At 38.6% G+C, this 21,159-nt stretch overlaps 3 protein-coding genes, 1 non-coding gene and 1 pseudogene across 8 annotated transcripts; 2 read left to right on the top strand and 3 right to left on the bottom strand.

The window, feature by feature from the left end:
• Positions 1–445: 445 nt before the first annotated feature.
• LOC120013074 (kinesin-like protein KIN-5C) lies at positions 446–8,934 on the top strand. The gene is made up of 23 exons (XM_038864712.1): positions 446–703; positions 879–1,008; positions 2,257–2,415; positions 2,512–2,861; positions 2,941–3,079; positions 3,183–3,280; positions 3,369–3,525; positions 4,179–4,248; positions 4,360–4,436; positions 4,550–4,603; positions 4,701–4,781; positions 4,861–4,972; positions 5,049–5,135; positions 5,214–5,389; positions 5,558–5,719; positions 5,800–5,907; positions 6,504–6,662; positions 6,734–6,817; positions 6,923–7,128; positions 7,215–7,316; positions 7,635–7,744; positions 8,129–8,280; positions 8,427–8,934. The coding sequence occupies exons 1-23, from the start codon at positions 645–647 to the stop codon at positions 8,622–8,624; spliced, it is 3,030 nt and encodes a 1,009-aa protein (XP_038720640.1). The 5' UTR covers positions 446–644; the 3' UTR covers positions 8,625–8,934.
• Positions 8,935–9,395: 461 nt separating this feature from the next.
• LOC120013075 (putative pentatricopeptide repeat-containing protein At5g52630) lies at positions 9,396–12,212 on the top strand. 5 transcript variants are annotated; one of them, XR_005471355.1, is made up of 4 exons: positions 9,396–11,352; positions 11,565–11,628; positions 11,745–11,810; positions 12,002–12,212. XR_005471355.1 is itself a non-coding variant. In XM_038864715.1 (2 exons), exon 1 carries the CDS (start codon positions 9,425–9,427, stop codon positions 11,327–11,329), a length of 1,905 nt encoding a protein of 634 aa, XP_038720643.1. In that variant the 5' UTR covers positions 9,396–9,424; the 3' UTR covers positions 11,330–11,347; positions 12,002–12,212. The 5 variants fall into 5 exon arrangements, 3 of the variants coding, with proteins under 3 accessions (XP_038720643.1, XP_038720642.1, XP_038720641.1); XR_005471354.1 differs by having other exon boundaries at positions 11,565–11,810; XM_038864715.1 differs by lacking the exons at positions 11,565–11,628; positions 11,745–11,810 and having other exon boundaries at positions 9,396–11,347.
• Positions 12,213–12,434: 222 nt separating this feature from the next.
• LOC120013081 (ubiquitin-60S ribosomal protein L40-like) lies at positions 12,435–14,672 on the bottom strand. The gene is made up of 5 exons (XM_038864726.1): positions 14,426–14,672; positions 14,220–14,306; positions 14,013–14,115; positions 12,811–12,877; positions 12,435–12,674 (listed from the first exon to the last, which is right to left on the bottom strand). The coding sequence occupies exons 1-5, from the start codon at positions 14,655–14,657 to the stop codon at positions 12,648–12,650; spliced, it is 516 nt and encodes a 171-aa protein (XP_038720654.1). The 5' UTR covers positions 14,658–14,672; the 3' UTR covers positions 12,435–12,647.
• Positions 14,673–14,954: 282 nt separating this feature from the next.
• TRNAL-UAG lies at positions 14,955–15,034 on the bottom strand. The gene has a single exon. It is a non-coding gene; the product is annotated as a tRNA-Leu (tRNA).
• Positions 15,035–15,485: 451 nt separating this feature from the next.
• LOC120011754 lies at positions 15,486–19,417 on the bottom strand (annotated as a pseudogene).
• Between the last annotated feature and the right edge of the window lie 1,742 nt (positions 19,418–21,159).

Here is a 21,159-nt window from a genome sequence, read left to right as displayed (position 1 = left end):
CTCAAAACGGATAATATCATGGATGTGAATAAGGTTGAGATTCTCAACATGACATCAGAGGATTGTCTCGGTCCTGTTGGATGAGCCTTTTCTCTTGGGTCCAAGTACCATTAAGTGAAACGGTTTAGAAAAGAATAAAGCCGTGCGTTCCAAATGTATCTACGGGAACCGATAAACTCAAAGCGGACAATATAATGGATATGAGTAGGGATTTTCGATAAGGCTTTCTATTATATTGGGTTTGGTTAAGCCCAGTTCTGCAAAAAGAAGTTTCTGACGGTGGATCTGGGCTGTCTAGGCTGGCTCGGCCCAGTATGCATATTTCCATGCGTGTTAGGGTTGAACTGGCATTGCGTATAAAGAAGAGGGGTAATCTAGTCACATGAGTTTAACCTGCATCTCAACAAAACACATATACGACACGATTCTGAATCCTGAAATCTTAGCCGTCCAGCACGCACCAAGCGAGCGGGGTCGGAAAATTCAAATATCGCGTCTCTAGCCCGCTCTCTCCATATTTCACAGTCGATAGAGAGAGACGGAGAGACAAAAAGCGTATAGCGTTTTTGAATAGTGGATCTAACGGTAACACCGCCACCAACACCATCGGCGAGTGCGATTCTCCCTCTCTTCGCCGATAAAAAATGTCGGGCCGTCACGAGAAAGAGAAAGGAGTCAACGTCCAGGTTCTCCTTCGTTGCAGGTATTTCGTATATCGGCATACGGACTCTTTTATTCACTTTGTCAAATTAGGGTTTTTTGCCCCTTCGTAATGTTTCCTGGATCTTTCAGATCGATCATGCTTTCGGTTTGTTGTATACCGTGGTTAAACTTCTGCAATTTCTTAGTTGTTTTATTTTTTTTTTGATGCTTTTTAGGCCATTCAGTGAAGGTGAATTGAGGAACAATGCGCCGCAGGTTGTCACTTGCAATGATTACCAGAGAGAGGTCTCTGTTTCTCAGAATATTGCTGGGAAGCATTTCGATAGGGTTTTTACCTTTGATAAGGTGATTTGAGTTTTCTTCTCTTTTTTATTACGATATTATGATTTCTGTTTGATTAAAGCTGCTAGGGGTGTTAGTGTTACTTCTGCTTGTTTGCATTATAGTTCTCTGTCTGGTGGAAAACAAGTTATTTAGGGTTTGTTTGATAAATGCGTGGCTGTTTGCTTGAATACACTGAATTTAGGGCAGAAGTGGTGATGTTCTTTAAATTGGGTCTTGATTAGTATCAACGTGCTTCCAGTAATGGTTTTTATTTACTGGGTATCCTTGGATAATTTTGTTTTCGGATTTTAAATGGTTAATATTGATGTCGTGGATATGGTTCTATACTGCAGATATACGTCTTTTCTGTTTTCTTTAAGCCTTTTCCATGTCGTTCAATTAATAGTCCATTCTTTTGCACTGCTATACTTGTCCTTCTGTATGGCACTGAATTTACTTTGAAGATATCATTTCGTGATATTTGACCATACACATAAAATGTTTTCCTTTTTCAAGAAGTAGTCTTTTGGTTGCTAGAAGTCTCTCTCTCTCTCATGCGCCAACACAGCTTCTTGGTATTCTTGTCCGGACAGTCTTACTTGTGTCTAAACATATATATATTTTTTTAGTGTTTGTGGATCCTTACAAACTTTTGTGCTTAGCTCTGTCACTCATGGCAGCACATTTCAGAGATGGATTTATATTAAATTCTGGAATGGAACCCCAAAGATAAAATATCTTCGTCATTGCTCAAAATCTGGTCCTTCATTATTGTAACCTAAACAACAATAATTTCCGCGTCAAGGCTCTCGCAGTGGGCGGGTAGAGGACATGTAAGATGTACGCAGCCTTCCCCTTGCATAATATGTGAAGAGGCCATTTCCGGGGCTTGAACCAATGACATCTAAGTTACATTGCAGTCTCTCCACATATTATGCTGGGGGAAGGCTGCATACATCTTGCATGCCCCCTACCCCAGCCACTGAGGAACCTTGTGCACGAGAGTTGTTAACCCTTTAGAATATTGTTGAGAGCTCAAGCTTTAAGATCTGTACTTAATTGGCTATACCGACGACCTTTGCGACCACCTGCAAAATACCTTGTCCTTCTACCATATATAAGAACTTTTTGATTCACCTGCTTCCTTGCATGCTAGTACCCTCTCAGAAGGTTTCCCTTGGTGAACATTTTACGATTGCCAATATGTTTAATGTGTTTACATGTTGGATTAAATCCCACCGGCTGAAGTGTTTTATGAGCCCTATGCAGGTTTTTGGCCCTTCAGCTCAGCAGAAAGATCTTTACGGGCAAGCAGTGGTCCCAATAGTGAATGAAGTGTTAGAAGGCTTCAACTGTACAATATTTGCTTATGGACAAACTGGTACTGGGAAAACATACACGATGGAAGGTGAATGCAAAAGGTCAAAGGTATGGAACATTGATTTCACGGTTATGTTCTTGTTGATAATTAAAAATGTTAATTATTAACATCTTGATTATTGGTGTCATTTAAAAATGCTACAGAGTGGTCCCAATGGAGAATTGCCACCTGAAGCGGGGGTCATACCTAGAGCTGTCAAGCAAATTTTTGATACTCTTGAGGGTCAGAATGCAGAATACAGTGTGAAAGTTGCCTTCCTAGAATTGTACAATGAAGAGATCACTGATCTGCTTGCGCCTGAAGAAATCTCTAGGGTTGCTTCAGAGGATAAGCAAAAAAAGCAGCTGCCTCTCATGGAGGATGGGAAAGGTGGTGTTCTTGTGAGAGGTCTAGAGGAGGAAATTGTAACAAGTGCAAGTGATATTTTTACTTTACTGGAAAGAGGTTCTGCAAAACGTCGTACTGCAGAAACTTTGTTAAACAAGCAATCAAGGTAACTTTTCTTTTGCTGTTTTCATCTTAAAACAGTACAACAAATCCCATCCTTATAAAAAGTTGGTTTCCTCTATCAGTCGGTCGCATTCTTTGTTTTCCATTACCATACATATCAAGGAAGCGACTCCAGAGGGTGAAGAACTGATCAAATGTGGCAAGCTAAACTTGGTTGATCTGGCTGGCTCTGAAAATATATCTCGCTCTGGTGCTAGGGAGGTAGATAATCTTAGACTGCAAATCCGTTACAATTTGGTCTTTGCAGTAAGAAGCAATTTTTTTTTTCCAACTTGAGCCATGCATTTTTACATCTTTGTTATAGGGTCGTGCAAGGGAAGCTGGTGAAATCAATAAAAGCTTACTCACCCTGGGCAGAGTGATCAATGCACTTGTGGAGCATCTTGGGCACATTCCCTACAGGTTTGAACTCATAGTGTGATTTCTGTGCCTGGAACCTTTACTCTTTTCTCTTCTGACCTCTATTTTCCCTACTTGCACTGGAATCCAGGGATAGCAAGCTTACCAGATTGCTTCGTGATTCACTCGGTGGAAGAACCAAAACATGTATTATAGCCACAGTGTCTCCTGCAGTCCATTGTCTGGAAGAGACTTTGAGTACTTTGGATTATGCACACAGGGCAAAAAATATTAGAAATAAACCTGAGGTTGTATTCAATACCTCTCGAGTATATTTCTTATATGTACTCTGTTTTCTTTTTTGTTTTGTTACGTGGTATAACATAGTTTCTCACACTCTCTGTTACATTAGGTTCTGTTTACCTATCTAAACTAGGTTTGATGAATGGTTAGCTATGTTGAGGATGAGCCCAAGGGTTCAACAGGTCTTCAATTGTCGATCTCTATTTTTCTTACATTATGAACATTGCAATCTTATTTTCCCTCTTGATCAACCTTTTCCCTTTAGAAGCTTATTTACGGTTCTGACATGCCAAAAATTTTGGTCTATGTAGGTATGTTTTGTTGGCATTGCTTTTGGAAATACTTGTTGATTCTGATTTTCCCAATTTTGCATTGTTTACTATTGGTGCATAGCAAGGTTATGCTTTTTGGTTATTGGAAGCAGTGGGTTATTTTTGCTTGTTGTTCAAGTTTGGTGGTGGTTGTTAAGATATAAGAACTTAAGATTAGTGGAGTTTTGTCAATGGATATTACAGTTGCTTGTTCTCACTTGTAAGTGTGCTACTTGTAGACAATGATACATGGTTAGAGATTACGGCTTAAATGAATTATCTCAGTTTATGTAAAAAATAGATGTATTTCCAGTAAGAAGCTGATTGTTTGTTATGGCTGTTGGCAGGTCAACCAAAAGATGATGAAATCAACTCTTATCAAGGATCTCTATGGGGAAATTGAACGACTCAAAGCTGGTAGGTGTTTTTGGTCTTGTTTTGCCCTTTTAATGTAATTGTACACGCATTTTTGTGTGGTATATGGCACCACGAATTTTGGACAATGAATGATGCTGCTATTATTTCCAGAGGTTTATGCTGCACGTGAGAAAGATGGTGTGTATATCCCTAAGGAACGATATTATCAGGAGGAGAGTGAAAAGAAGGTATTGAATCCTTATTCTATTTATTTTCCAGATGTTTATGTACCTGGATTCTCTAATTAATTGCCTGTCACAGACTCATGGATTCAACTTATGTTATCTTTTTTTGTATTTAGGCTATGTCAGATCAGATTGAGCAAATGGGAGTTACCATAGAAATTAACCAGAAGGTTAGTGTGCCGGAAAAAGTTCTCTTAGCCAAATAGCTATCAGTACTTTATTTTGTTTGTGTCATTTCACTGAATTTAAATAATATTCTGCTAACAGCAACTTGAGGAGCTGCAAGAGAAATATGTTGCCCAGATTCGACAATGCTCTGATCTGTGTAGCAAACTTGATACCACTGAGGTATGGTTTGGAGTGTACACTACTTTTCTTATTTTTTGTTTACGCAATTATTTTTATTGAACCTGAGAAACTAATGCAGAAAAACTTGACTCAAACCAACAAATTGCTCGCAAATACTGAGGAAGACTTGAAGAAGTGTCGCTATGCTCTCAAGGAGAGGGATTTTATTATTTCAGAGCAGAGAAAAGCAGGCATGTCTTTTTTCTTTTATGTTTCTTTTTGGAGTTGTGAGGCTATGTATATTGACGATTATGGATTTCTGAACAGAAAATGCTTTGACTCATCAAGCTTGTGTCTTACGCTCCGATTTGGAGAAAGCTAATCAAGATAATGCATCATTGTTTCTGAAAATCAGTACGTATCATTGGAATAAGTTTCTTTAAGTTCTTGTCAGTTTTCAGAGATTCGTCTGAATTGATTAATGCTTTATAGGCAGAGAGGACAAACTGAATGCTGATAACAGAGCTGTGGTGACCAACTTTCAAGGGGAAATTTCCCATCGAATTGGCTCTCTTTGCAATATGGTGGAGAAATCAATGTCCCGGCAAAATGGACACCTTCAATGTGTTGAGAAACTATGTTCTTCTTTTTTGGATATACATGACAAGGTATTGAATATGTTTGGACCATCAATTTTCTGAGCAGTTCCTTTTCACCAATATCAGTATCCAACTTGATGTTATATATGTTTATGCTGTAGTTTCTTGGATGGTATTTAGGGTTAACTAATTTCTTCTTATTCATGTTGTCCTTGGTATACATATCACTGGCTTCAGGCAGTTATAGACTTGAAGAAGAAATTGACATTTTCAAGAGCTTTGTACATGTCCCACATTGAGGCAGTGCAAAATGTCGTGTGCCTGCATAAGGCCAATTCCAATGCTGGTTTGGAGGAAATTTCTTCATTGGTTTCTTCTAATGCAAATTCTGTTGAAGAAGTAGGTAGCTTAAATATTGAGTTTGTTTCATTATTTATCTGTTTGGCTGTTTATTTGTATTAAAGGTGGTTTTATAACAGTTGCTAGCATCTGAGACTGGTCAAGCAGCTTCTATATTTGATGATCTTCAAAGTACTCTTTCAAACCACCAGGGAGAAATGGCTCTTTTTGCTGGGGAGCTGCGGCAGGTTTGTTCCTTGGTGTTTTCTGACTTTTTTCTTTTTGTATGCTGGTTGAACACTGACATATAGCTGACATACGAGCACTTAAAATCTTGATTGCTTAAATGAGCACTTTGAAATCTTGATTGCTTAAATGTTATTCTCTAAAATGTTAATATACTTTTGTTAAAATTATATATATTTGAAAAAAATTTTATTTTAGTGGTTACAAACAACGGCACACTTGTGCACAGGAGGTATGTGGTAGCATATTATTGTGTAAATAGTCTCTAAGGGTAGTTTAGGCTTTTCCTTATTTTGTATTGTACTTTCTATGTGTAATATATACGCTCTATATAGTATACCGCATTTGGTTTTGACCATATGTATATACAAATAGTCTATTTTTGGGGGGGGGGGGTAGGCTTGTCCTTATTTTGTTTTGTATTTTCTATGTGTAATATATACGCTCAGTGTAATATACCATATTAGGTTTTGACCAGATGTATATACAAGTATTTCCTTGAGATTCTCTCCAGTTTTCAGTATGGATGTATGGTTGTTTCTTTTAAAGATATATGTGTGCTAATTCTTGTTTCTTTTATGAAAACTGAATTGAACAGAGGTTCAATGTGAGTGTGGAGCACACAAAGGACATCACTGAATATACTAGCAAATTTCTTAGTAAGCTATATGAAGAGTCCAAAAAACTTGAGAATCACACAGCACAAGCTGGTGAAGTTCAAATGAAGAACATTACTGATTTTCAAAAGGCTTATGAGGTATGATTTAATTGTTTGTTTAGTGCTGCGTGTCTTGTGAAGTACCTGACACATGAGTTTATCATATCCAGGAACAGTCTAAATCTGAGGCAGAAAAGCTTATTGCTGATATGACCGATCTGGTCTCTAGTCACATCCGGCGGCAGAAAAAACTGGTTTGCTCAGATGCCTTCCCCCCTGCCTCACCCTCTTTTCTTTTGTTGTTGTTGTTTTTTTTTTTCCCCCCCTCACTTCAAGATATCGTGGCAATGGGTTGACAGGTGGATTCAAGGCTTGTTGATCTCCGAGAAAGTGCTGTTACAAACAATACATTTTTGGATGGGCATATTGCATCCATGGACAATATTACTACAGATGCGAAACGAAAATGGAATGAATTTTTGATGCAAGCTGAGACTGATGCTACAGATTGTGCAGATTACTCTGCTGCCAAGCATTGTCGTATGGAGTTACTACTACAGCAAAGGTAAGTTTAGAATGCGATGCGGTCAATGTGTCTGGATCCTATTTTAATTTTCAATTTAAAAATTGACCTTACCTTTTTTGTTTTAGTGTAAGCACAGCTGAATCAGCTTTCAAGCATTGGACTAAGACACATGAATCAGTGAACGAGGCAAACAATAAGCACGTGGACACAGTGGTTTCAGTCATCAGGTTAGAGATCAGTGTCTTCATTTTTTCCCCCCCTTGTATGTTAACATGTATGGCAACACCTTTATGCAGAATAAGAAATGTTGGCTTCATTTAGATGCGAATAGCTATTTCTCTGTTTGACAAGCATCTCTGTAATGTAATGCTCTCAGCATGTTTGTTAGGGAAACATCCTCTCTCCGTACTGATTTATGATGTCATTGTTCTGTGATCTGGTCGCACTGACTGTTACAAAAGCTATTGTCATTTTTAATCTCGTGTTTGATCCATGTTTAGTCTCATATCTTTCTTATCATGTCCATGTTAAATGCTACGGTACAGGAATGCTTCAGATATTAATGAACAACATGTTATTGAGATTGACTCTGCACGGGTTGTAGCTCAGGAAGACGTGACAAAGAATAACGAAGATGTCATTCAGCACATTGACAGTGAGTATTCTGTTTAATCGTGGCATCTGTCGCATGGGATTTCAATTCGTATCAAAATTTGTTTGGAATATTTTCAATTTCCAATCATAATTGATTAACTAGCAGACACATTATGTCTGTGATGAATTTGTGGGTTTGGTATGCAGACTCAATGATGATGAGTTCCCTACGGTCTTCCATTAGATGTGAAGATTGTTTTGGCCATAAGAATACACGCTTATTCTACTGAATGACTTAAGGGGCCATGACTGATCTAATTGTTTCATATACCCTAAAAACAATTTGCTCAAATTGCATGACATATTTAGTTTGTGTATATGCATACATGGCATACAGGCTCATGTTTGAGTTGACATTTTGTTTACATGGGGTGTTTGGCTACAGGTGTCTCAGAACAGGAGCGGGGATCTATATCTGGAATATTTGAGGTTGTTCAAGCTCATGCAAATACCATTAAGATCTTCAGGGAGGATCACTCCGACCAAGCCCATTCAATTGAAACAAAGGCTCAGGAGACTCTCCAAGGGAGATACATGGTATGCAGATCTTGCTTGTAACTGGTTATATTGCATAAAAAGTTTCATCTTCTGCTATTATGTTTGAAAATCAAATAATGTTTCTGCGCATTCACTAGTCCAACTATTACAAAATTTAACTACATTCACCTCCCAACACTTTGCAGGATTATGAGCCTACTGGAACAACACCTATAAGGTGTGAACCAGACATCCCTAGTAAGGTAACAATTGAATCGCTACGAGCCATGCCAATGGAAGTTCTTCTCGAGGAATTCAGAGAAAATAATTCATACGAATCATTCGAGGGGAAGGACTTGAAGCCTTCTTTGATACCACGGTCACCCCTCGTCCAACTTAACTGACGGCCTGGCGTTTCTTTCACTTCATGTCCCCCTGTGGAAATTCAATCTGTATTTGTATTACTAGTGTACACATTAATGTCTGGTAAAAATGTCAAGATGTACACCTAGGGTGGAGAATGTATTGCTTGTTCTTTGTCTAGTGAATAAATCCCATCTTGGGATTTAGATGGGATTTAGCAGTCTAGCCTAAGGCGGATGGATGTACATGAGACAGAAGAATTACTCACTCAGTCTCTGGTCAGTAATTTACTGTGTTATGTTATGTATTCACTTCAAGAGAAAAACTGAACCTTTTCATTCATTTGACGCATCACTTTACTGTCTTATACTCTTTTGCTTGACAAGTATTCAATGACATTTACAATATATAAAGCCCTTGTTTTCGTTCCCATGTGAATAACAGTCGAACTAGCATGTTTCGACAGGGAAAACCCGAGGCAGGTTGAGCTGTAGCCTGCACCGTGAAGGTTATGCACTGTCGTCAACACAGTCCACTCTATGTTGGTGACAGTTATCTGCGCAAGGAGAATTTCAACGTCAAAATTGTCGGACGGGAGAGTGAACTTATGATATCCCACATTTTCAAGGACTTACCACACTCCAATTCTAATTTTAATCTCAAATTAATGGAAATTAACATTTTGGGTCTCAGAGCATTTTCCATTAACAAAGCTTATTTTTTTAATCTATTTATTTTTAATGATTTAATTATAAATATGTAATATTTTGGATTTATAAACAATGTCTTTATAAAACAGCCGGTCGCCAACATATGCTCCAAAACTAGTCGTTAAGCACCGATGTTCAAACTCAGAAGGAAATGCTCCTCCGTCTTTAACCATGAAAACCTTCGATTCCTCTCAGCTTCAGCGGTCGCAGCCATGGAAGATACCTTACCTCAACTATGCGTTCATCATGAAACGTCCATTAACTCGAATTCCCAGACACCAACATTAGAGTCTCCAATTTCAATATCTCTGGACCCCCTGCTCTATATTTCTGCGCTGCTAAAGTGTAACAATGTTCTCCAGATCAGAGAGGTTCATGGCCAAGTTACTGCCAGTGGCATGCTCCATAACCTCGATGTAGCAAACAAGCTACTGTACATATATGCGCAGCACAAATTATTGACTGATGCTTATGCATTGTTTGGTGATATGAAAGAGAGAGACGCAGTTACTTGGAGTGTAATAGTTGGTGGGTTTGCTAAGATTGGAGATTACTCTAACTGTTTTGGCACTTTTAGGGAGCTTATTAGGTTTGGGATCCCGCGGCCTGGTAACTATATTTTGCCTTCCGTGATAAGGGCTTGTAGGGAATCGGTGGATTTAGTGATGGGAAAGTCTGTTCACGATCTTGTTGTTAAATCAGGGTTGGATTTGGACCATTTTGTTTGTGCTGCACTAGTCGACATGTATGCGAAATGTAGGGTGATTGAGGATGCGAGGAAGCTGTTTGATGAAATGCCAAAGAAGGACCTTGTGACTTGGACGGTCATGATTGGAGCTTTTGCAGACTGTGGAAATGCGAACGAATCAATGGCTTTGTTTGATCGGATGACAGACGTAGGTGTCGTTCCGGATAAAATTGCAATGGTGACTGTCGTTTATGCTTGTGCCAAGTTGGGGGCAATGAATAAAGCCAAGCTTGTTGATGATTATATATATAGGAATCGATTTTCGTTGGATGTTATTTTAGGAACCGCGATGATTGATATGTATTCTAAATGTGGTAGTGTTGATTCTGCCAGGAAAATTTTTGATAGGATGCGGAATAGGAATGTGATTTCGTGGAGTGCAATGATTGCGGCATATGGGTATCATGGCCAAGGCAGGAAAGCTCTTGATTTGTTCCCAATGATGTTGAGTAGTGGGATATCACCCAATAAGATCACTTTTCTTTCGCTGTTATATGCTTGCAGTCATGCTGGCCTGGTTGAAGAAGGTCTTCAGCTGTTCTCGTCGATGTTGGATGATTATGGAGTGAGGCCTAATGTGAAGCATTATACTTGCATGGTTGATCTCTTGGGTCGTGCCGGAAGGCTGGATGAGGCCTTCCACTTGATTGAGGAAATGACAATTGAAAAAGACGAGGGTCTTTGGGGTGCTATGCTTGCAGCATGTCGAATCCATAAGCATGTAGACATGGCAGAAAAGGCTGCAAAATCCTTACTTGAACTTCAGCCCCAGAACCCTGGGCTCTATGTGTTGCTTTCTAATATATATGCAAACGCAGGTAGGTGGGAAGATGTGGCGATGATTAGGTATCTGATGACTCAAAGGAGATTGAAGAAAATTCCTGGTTGGACTTGGATTGAGGTGGGCAATAAAATTCATCAATTTGGTGTTGGAGATAACACTCATCCCTGTGCCAAGGAGATATATGGAATGCTGAGGGGTTTGAGCAAGAAGTTGGAGTTGGCTGGTTATGTCCCTGATACAAACTTTGTATTGCATGACGTTGATGAGGAAGTCAAGATAGGAATACTGAATACACATAGTGAGAGGTTGGCTATTGCATTTGGACTCATTGCCACACCCGAGGGAACTCCTATCAGGATTATGAAAAATCTCCGGGTTTGCGGTGATTGCCATACGTTTTGTAAGTTTGTATCGGCTATTACTCACAGGATGATCATTGTCCGTGATGCTAATCGGTTTCATCACTTCGAGGATGGGGTTTGTTCATGTGGGGACTATTGGTGATGTGCCTGACATACACATGTAAGTTTAGTTTGTTTCTGTAATACTCATCTCCGAAGGTAGCATAATGTATAATCGTCATATAGTCTTAAAAGTCTAAGAATGTCTATCCTTTTTAGCAAGCAATACAGATTCGTAAAAGAGCAGTGAGCGCCAGATTGTTACTTACGGTGTTCTAGGTACCTTGAGTACTTTCTCGTTCTATAATTTTTTTTTACTGGAGGAACTTTAAATGCAGTTGCATGACCAGCGGCAAGAAGATGACTGGAGTTGTTTGCTGATACTCATTTCTTGGGTTGTTGGTAGAATCCTCGACTCTTTTTCCTCGTTCATTTAGAAATCATTTGCAACTTCGTCAGATCCTTCTCATGCCTCACGTGTAATTGATACTGTAAGGTTACTTGATTATGGACCATAGGTTGGAGTCATGCGACCCTTATCAGTGTGAATAACACCCTATGCTGTCCCTACATGACTTCCATGGGTAATGCAAACCTTTCATTGAGTAGTTTTCTCACTCTTCATGTGCTGCTGCTCATGCCACTTTTGATTTTGTACTGACACCCCTTTCCATTATGAATGCAGCTGGTCAAGCTGTTTTACTGTTCCGATTCTATCAGTCCTTTTAATATTGTTTCTCCATGTTGTCTGTGTTTTTGGTTCTCACACTCACAGGGTCTCTGGAAGCAAGGTTTATTTCAGACACGAGCATTATGCCATGTATCACTTCGAGCGGGTAAATGTGTATCGTCTTCTGTGAAGGGGCATGGTTGGGGACAGTCCAACAACAGGCTCAACTCTGCTTTTGCTCCTTCTGTAGTAAGCATGGTATGTGAGTTCTTCAAGATTTCTTGTCAACTTTAGTGCCATTGCTAAAATAAGTAGATGAAAACTGCACGGATGCCAGAACTGCTGAAAACCCAAACCCTTTTTCACCTCATCTTCTAAATTAGACTACGCTGAGTAAATTATGCTGAGTTAATTATCGTACAATTAATGTATACGTCGATCATCAAGCTGTAGGCTTGTTAGGAAACCAGTTATCAAACTTGATAATTAATAAGTCATGTTGTAGGACTTGGACGAACAGGGAGGGGGAACAAATACATAGTGCACAACAAAATAACATGGTATTCATTGTTAAATTCCAAATCCAAGTCTAATAGAGCATAAAGAAACAAAAACAAATGCTACCAAATACGGTGCTATTCATTGTTTACTCCAAATCCATGTCTAGTTGACACCACAAAAGAATAAAACATGGAAAACACTCAACACCATGTTCCTCTTTGATGGCACCATAGAGAGCCACTACCATTGTTCACTTGGATTTCTTCTTGGGCCTCAACTGCAAGGAAAATACACAGGCTTCAGCTATCTAGAGTATAATCATTAAGAGGTCCAAGAAAATGAAGTGATGCGAAACATATATGAAAATGTTGTCGTCTCAAAAAAATTGGAGTGGCAGGTAGCCAGGTAGGCACCTGGTTGCTGTGACCGCACTTCTTCTTCCTGCAGTTCACAGCACGAGGATGCAGACGAGCATAACACCTACAAATCAAAAATTAAATACATATGAATTGAGCACAGACTGAATAAAAAATTGCTCACCTGAAAAGCAAACATGAAGTAGGCAGTACTGGAACAAAATTAAGAAACAACAGATAATAGTGACCAAAGCTACAACCAGACATTCCTTTCCCTCATTACATCAATCAAAGTGAGACCAATTAGGATCAAACATCAATTTGACCAAATTATCCGTACTACTCTTACATGGATGGAGTCATTAGACGGCCAAAAGGCCGTTTAATTAATCAACCAATCCCTTGCACTTATCAAACCTAGTAAGCTTTCTCATGAAGAATTCACACCCTCAGTTAAATTAATAAGAGGAAAACAGATGTGCTCCCATGCAATGTTAAACGCAAAAAAGCGTTCGACTTAGAGTCCACACACGATAAAAGAAAAACACAACCCCAAAAACATTTGAGCAAGGAATTGAAGGTGCACAAGGTTTAACCAAACATAGAAGACTCAAATTAAGACCTTAGAGTAACCGCTAAAACTTTTCATCCAACTGAAAACAAATTACAAGCAAAAAATTGAGTAGTCGGAAAGAGAGAACATCTTTAAAAATAATTTAGTCAATCAAGTGACACACTCTTTAGAGAATTGAATTGTTTAAATTCTATCAATCTGAGGAGGAACTTCAATATGATTACACAATCCCACAAAAAATTTAATCTTCCACGATAAATATAACTTAAGAATGCAAGATGCAATCTACATACGAAATCAAAAATAACAATTAGAATAGGATTTTAATGTACCCATCCATGAAAATCAACTGCATGTAAAAAATAAGCTCAGCTGATAAAGTTAAAGAATGGAAATAAATCTTGGAAAATCGTATAACCTTTTTTGCACTTTACCAGCAAAAAAAGCTTAGTTACTTTCCCTTCAATTTTGATTTTAGATTATTAAGCAAGGAGAAGACAATCATTGGTGATAATTTCATCATTAGCTATCATAAACTAGTATAAAGCGCCACATGACCTGATGTTATCCTAACAAACAAAATTATTTGAACATGCATATGAAACATGAAAATCCAAAACGAATGACATTAAGATCTCATTAGATAATTACATTATTTTTGGGCAATTAGATAAGAATAACATACTTGCGGCAGATCATTTTCTCTTGATTGTATTTCCTAGCCAAAGCCATCAAAGAAGGCTCAATGATCCCTCCACGAAGCCTCAGCACAAGGTGAAGAGTGGACTCTGCAACAATCAACAATTAAACAAGTCAAAGAAGCCTTACACAGTGAAATTAAATTTTATTCTCATACCAAAAACGCAAGAAATCTAAATGCATAGAGAGCCACCTTTTTGAATATTGTAGTCAGCCAAAGTACGGCCATCTTCGAGTTGCTTTCCAGCAAAAATCAACCTCTGCTGGTCCGGTGGAATCCCTGTTGAGGTTCAATATTAATGAACTACTCAATTTCTCGCCATCCAAACAGAAATCAAGGAAACAAGACGGCAAAAAAGAAAATGAATCGAGGAAAAAAAAAAGTTATGTAGTAAATACCTTCCTTGTCCTGGATCTTAGCCTTGACATTGTCAATGGTGTCGCTGCTCTCTACCTCGAGAGTTATGGTCTTTCCGGTCAGGGTCTTCACGAAGATCTGCATCTTTGCTCGCTCTCTTCGCAACCAACCTAGGGTAAATTTCTGTGTCAAGACTGTGTTTGCTAGAGTTTTATAGTCGGCAACTAGGGTTTCGCCAACATGGGCTTTTAGAGAGGCGGCATCCAGAGTCATGAGCCTATCACAGTTAATGTGACATTGAGCTTCGGGCTTTTGAAATATTTTTGACATGGGTTTTTAGAGAAGGGAGCATCCAGAGTCATGAGCCCGGTCCGAGAAGAAAACTAGGTCTTGGTTTACTTGGGCTTCATGAGCCCTAACTCATATTGGGCCAAGGGTTTATTTTGAATTTTTAAAAAAAGATTGGAGGGCTTATTTGACTTTTCATATTGGGCCAAGGGTTTATTTTGAATTTTTAAAAAAAGATTGGAGGGCTTATTTGACTTTTCATGTAGTACAAATGAAAAAGTTTGACAGCTGTGGGATTTGAACCCACGCCCTTTCGGACCAGAGCCTAAATCTGGCGCCTTAGACCACTCGGCCAAACTGTCGGTTTGTTGGTGAATTCTCACATTTATAAAGTTATTTAAATAAAGTTTCCAATCATGCTTCACCACTTAGAACGTCATGGCGCCGTCTAGGAGTGGACAATGCTCTAGATCAGTTGAATTTTTACCCATGCAGGACCAACCGACATTTTAAAATGTTTGAAAAAACTCTCATTGAATTTATAAACCAAAGTGTAAAGTTACAATGAGAGAATAGATATCAGATTTTCTTTGAATGTTTTCCACTGGCCATATTCATTCACCAAATTTTATTCCAACTTTGATCACATACAAAGTTTGAGCTAATTCATTGCACCTATAGATATAGACTTATCGTATACATATTTACCCAACTGGAACATCTTAAAATGAGATATAGCCTCTCATTGTTTGACCATATACATCTCATGACTGACTAAGGAATTTTTGTACTATGAAGTATGAACGATACATACGAGAAAAGGAATACTACTCTCTTTTTCCTGGTAACAAGTTGGTCCCAAAGTCTCCTTTATATATTGTCTATATTAGAATGCATAGAGTACAACCATTGGCCTCCGCCATTTTCCTTGGGGCCATGGGCAAGTTTAAGCAGATTACAAATATACTCAAGATAATAACATCTGTTGAATAATACGTGTTGGTGCATCAGAAAGAGAGGAGGAGAGCAATGTCTGAGTTTGATTATATATATCCTTTATTCTCTGCCGAAGTTGAGCTCTTCCATCTTCCTTAGTCAAAAGGATCGATCCACGGATCATGTTCGCTAGCCATCACCATTCCAGTGCATAGGCATGTTGGGCACATAACCTACGTTATCATATTATCAGACAATCAACATCCATGAATTCAACAATAAAGTCATCAGTACGACGACAGCTGAAAGTGTTTCACGGACAACAGACTACAACAACAAAAATAGTTGTCAGGCATGAACTCAAACATCCGCTCACTCAAACGACGAGGAAGTATCTAAATAATGCATAGGAGACAACAGCTATTTACATTTCTTTTTTATTTTATTTTCTTATAGTTCTATCTAGTCTGAACATATTTTCAATATACAAATTATATTTTCCATTATTTTCTCCCCATCTCAAGCTCAGCAACTGCGACCCACAATATGAATGCACATGTTGCATTCTACAACTGACTATTACTGCATCGATATCATAACCAAATGATAAGATTGATTAGATGGAGTTATGGAGCACCGCAGCCTTAAAATGCTACATCATATTTCCAGAATTCATAGTTTATGTGTTTCAAATCAAGTCTAATTACCTTTCCTGCACCTGAACAGTTTGAACACCTTTGGGTTGTGGGCACTCGCAGAGGGGATCGGAGGCACTTGAGAGCGAGATAAGATCAATGCTCAAGCAAACACCACTCGCAGAACATCGAGCACAAGCCAAATATCCTGTGCATAGGTTCACAAAGACAGAGAAACAATATCAGAACATGGAAGATGAAGTAACCGTACCGAATAGGAACCCTGCTCTCCTTGTTGGGTTGTAAAACATAATAACATTGACATCCAGTCTTGTGAAGTTCAAAGGAATAAAAAGACAGTCAAGACAGCATAATCTATGTAAGTTTCAAGGGATCAATTCATCACAAAGATACTCATCTTGACTTTTAGTAGCGGATCATGCTAATATGTATTACTTAGCTTAAATACGCATAGCATTATCCAAAAAGAGGATAAAAAAATCATGCACAAAGTAATGTATGGTTTAGTAACTGGACATTAGTAAGTAGTAACTGTCAGACCAGATCTTGAAAACCATACGCCAAAAGAGACTTGGTATAGATATTGAGGACAAATTGTACAATCCTTACGCTTTTGCACAAATCCAATTTCATTTCTACATTCTACACTGCCAAAATGGTACCAACATCTAGCGAAGATCGTTATATCTCCTAAACAAGAAATTCTATTAGCAGGCAAAAAAAGATCCTCAGACCAAATTGATGTATACCAGTTCCATTGCAATATCTGCACCTTTTCTTCTTCTGTTGCTCAACATTGTTGGCTTCAATTAACATCAAAGCTGAAATAACACCAACTGCCCCACCAGAAAGCGATGCCACAATAGGATCAACCTGACTGAATTGAGAGATTAAGATGTTACGATTGAACTTCTAGGCTTTAAACAACCAAACATTAAGTCCAGTAATGCCAAAAGTTCATTTGCTTTAGGTTTTTTCTTGAATAAGTTGAAAAGAAAGTGATTACCTCGATTGCAGTGGCAAATGCATGCTGCGTATAAAATCTTCATATGAAGTGCCACCTAGCCCTAATTTAATTTCCAACTGCAATGAAAATGGGATCAAGGAATTAGGCAATTAATTTGGAAACATGCATATGCTTACATATCTATATCACCTATGACGTTATCAAAGACACCATTTTGCATATTTATCTTGCCTCCCAACTCATTCTTGCGATCTCACAAATGATGCACCAGAACCATCACTAGGGCATGGCAAGGGTTATCTTCAAAATGATAATTACTATCTCTCTATCTATCTCATTGTTGGGAAATTGGGTACAGATTCAAACAACTGGTGATCATCAATATGTACTATCAATATGTTCATATTTGATAGTACATGACAAAAATAGAATGGCAAACTAAATTGAGACAGACAACAACTGGTGATCATGAATAATACACATGCATTCTAAGAAAGAAAAAGAGAAACTCTTCCAAAACTTACTGTTGGTGCAATTAAGCCCTCGAACACAATTATCCCAGATATGAATGACAAGCTTGTTAAATAGAGATGTCTCAGCGTTTTTAGCGTCTGCTCAAAAATGAAAAATGTTTTGTGTTAGTTAAAAATTAAATAGTCATATCTTTATTGAGGACTGAAACTACATGTGGCCAAAAGTGAAAAAATGCAAGAGAGAAAAACATGCGAAGTCCCATTTATGTACACAATTCTGCTGTGATGCTAATGATCTATCTGCTATTTACATTGTACACAGTTCTATAACTATTGGGTGGGTACCCATGTTCTCACCTAGATGAGCATTAGCTTCCCAAGCTGCCTTCCATGTCCAATTGTTTTGGAAACTTACCACGTGAGGGAGAAATGGTACAGATGAAGGGATGTCAGGCATCCCGTTTGCCACTTCCTCTCCACTTTCATCTACAACTTTCATGCTCTTAAGTCGCGCTGTTGCACCCGCAACCGCCTTAACTGAAAAAGATTAAATTAAACATTTTTTGAAGAAAAGTATTTTTTGTACACCAAAACAAGCACAGCACATTTAATAAAAAATTGAAATAATAAACCTCTTGCATCAGGAGAAAGATCTTATTGCGTCTACTCCTAATATTGTCTTGGATCTCTCGCAGTTGCATCTGCATAAAATCCTGAACTGTCTCTGGTCCTTCGATAATACAAAAGTTGCTGATAAAAACATACAGCATTAGATTAATTGCAAGTCTACAACAAACGTAATTTTCCATAGTATACAAGAAAATTAATTCGATAAGGAAAAGCACAATCCGTAGATTAGGAACATTAGGTCACGCAATCACACCTGGGTAAAAACAAATCCTTTCATTGGAAACCAAGAAATCTAAGTTCAAGTAAGCAACCAATTATTTCTATTGTTTTGCACGCAAAATTCACATTTGAAAACCCATCAACCTTATCCGTTTCTACCTAACTCTGAGTATCACAAAATACCCAACGCGAAAATTGAAGGTCAAACCTGGGTGAGTTATCAACTGGGCCGGAGGAGCCATTGGAAGGCGAAGAGAGGACCTGAAACCGGGAGGTGCGCTTAGATAAAGAGAGGTGCTTGGGGATTCCATTGGCGTTGCTGAAGAGAACTAGGGTTTTAGCGGAATTGATTGTTGAAGGAGATACTAATGGATTACAATACCAGTGAAGAGTGAAAGTTCCCATATTTTGCTCTCTGTGCGCTTTAGCTCATGACAGCATTGGGGACTCTGACGGTGTCGTTTCGTTTGGCTGATTAGCGGAATCTAAAGAGCGTGAGACGCGAAGGCAAGGAAAACGCAGGCCTGCACTACTTCGCAAGAGACAAAAAGAAGCAGACACCACTTGTCACCATGCCATACGCCATAGATGAAATCATCTTTATGGTTTTTGCCCTTTTTATGCATTTCTCTCTCTTTCATGGATTTTTGTGTCAGTTTTCTTAACCAATCCAAACCAATGAAAAAAGATTTCATCTTTCAAGTGCCTCCTGCCATCTGACCCACACGTACAGAAGACAGAGTGACAAAAGCACAACAATAGATATTACTCGTGAAAATCAAACTCAAAACCTCCTGGGTCAATACGGCACCAAAATCTTAATCTTACATGGCATGGACTCTGGAGGAGCTTGATGTGCTAGTCCTAGTGAAACCTGTTATATGTGAAGCTATAATAAACAAGAGAACAATTAATTATATGGCATATGCCTCAAAGATACGACTGAACAAAAAGCTACATGAACAAATTTGATTCCACCAAAAACAAAGATGGCATCATTGAACAACATGATCGAATATTCGATCCTGGGGATTTAAACTTAAACATATAGAGAATGCAACAAACATAAGAATCAACAACATGAACAAGAAAACAAAAAACAGAAGGGGAAAACCAGCTCTCTGACATTTCATAGTCATAAGGATCACATGCCCAATTTAAGGCCTCTTTATCGCAATTCTTTACGTTGCATCCCATCAGACTATGTCCTCCTTGTTCAGCTAACTTTGTGTGATAAAAATGTGAGGAAATACCTTCTTGTGAGACTCCTCTCCAAACAACAAATCTGAATGTCCAAAACCCGTCACAACCTCCCTTTCATGCTTGAAACCAGGCTGGTGTAACTTCATGTAATTGTTCGCTAAAAATGATGTCTATGGAGTCACGAGGAGGCTCCGTCCGCCGGAGATATATAGTGTTGAAAGTAGCATTCTCTCTGGATGGATCAAATATGAGTTGTTACCATTGATGTCCAAGATATATCCGGATTCGAAAATTTTTCTGCGGTGCAAAAATGGTGAAAAGGGAAGCCTAGTTGTGCTTTGCTTGTTTAACCAGTCGTGCAGACTTGGTAAGTTCTAAAAAAAAACAAAACATGTGCAACACCCTGCACGACTGGTTAAACAAGCAAAGCACAACTGAGGTTATGTTTTGATGCCAAATCGCATTCCCAAATATTCCAGAAAAGACCTCACATTCCTTGCAGGTGCATCTCTCATTGCGAGGTATCAACTGGGCTATGAATTTCACAATCTGGTGTCGCATGCTGGCCTTCGATGTTTCCAACAGAGGTATGATATTGTCTTTGCCTAGCATAGCCATTGATATCTGCAAACAAAGTTGAGTTAGTGAAGTTCTAATGATTTATTTGAGCTTTAACTAAACCAATTTTTTCTCACAAAAATTGCATCATATCTGCGTATCTTTCATTCCAGAGATATGATTAAAGATCACGTTCTTCCTCTAGTGAAGTTCTGATTAAATCATTACGTTCTGTTGGAAGCCAGAAACTCTCAGTTGCATACCCATTACGAAGAAGAACAGAATGGACTTCCATTGCCTGCACCTGATGATGCATCCATCTTCTGCATGGATCAAAGGGAGCACACAAAATAAGCAATTTGAGTTCCTACGCAAGAAGAAGTGGTCAATAAGAACTTTAGCCCCTCCACTGAATTGCACTTTGACGAATAAATCCATTTAGTTCGCATTGAATTCTAAGTGCTGAGACATTAAACTATGCCCAACTTGTCATAATTTTGGTATATGAGTTCAGAAGAAAGTATGACCTGAAACAGAGCATCCTTATGTTCAAAGCTGATGCCTAGGTTTCGATCATCCATCCTCACGGCAGACATAATTTTCAAACTGTTGGAAAATCATGACCTTCCCATCTCTTGCCTTTCTCTAGTAGACATACCTTTATACCTGCCACGGACATTCGACAAGCAGCAACTGAACCACCATAACCAGACCCCACAACAATAGCATCAAATCCTTCTCACATAACAAACCTTCCTCCAGAATATTCTTGCCTCTCCATTAACTCATAAATCCCAGAACAAATTTCATTTCTAAGTTACTAACTAGGTCAATTAGCCTAAGAA

The sequence above is a fragment of the Tripterygium wilfordii genome, chromosome 13, assembly GCF_013401445.1.
Source record: "Tripterygium wilfordii isolate XIE 37 chromosome 13, ASM1340144v1, whole genome shotgun sequence".
NCBI classification, from domain to species: domain Eukaryota; kingdom Viridiplantae; phylum Streptophyta; class Magnoliopsida; order Celastrales; family Celastraceae; genus Tripterygium; species Tripterygium wilfordii.
The sequence above is the reverse complement of the archived record's forward strand: the minus strand, read 5'-3'. Positions and strand labels throughout refer to the sequence as shown.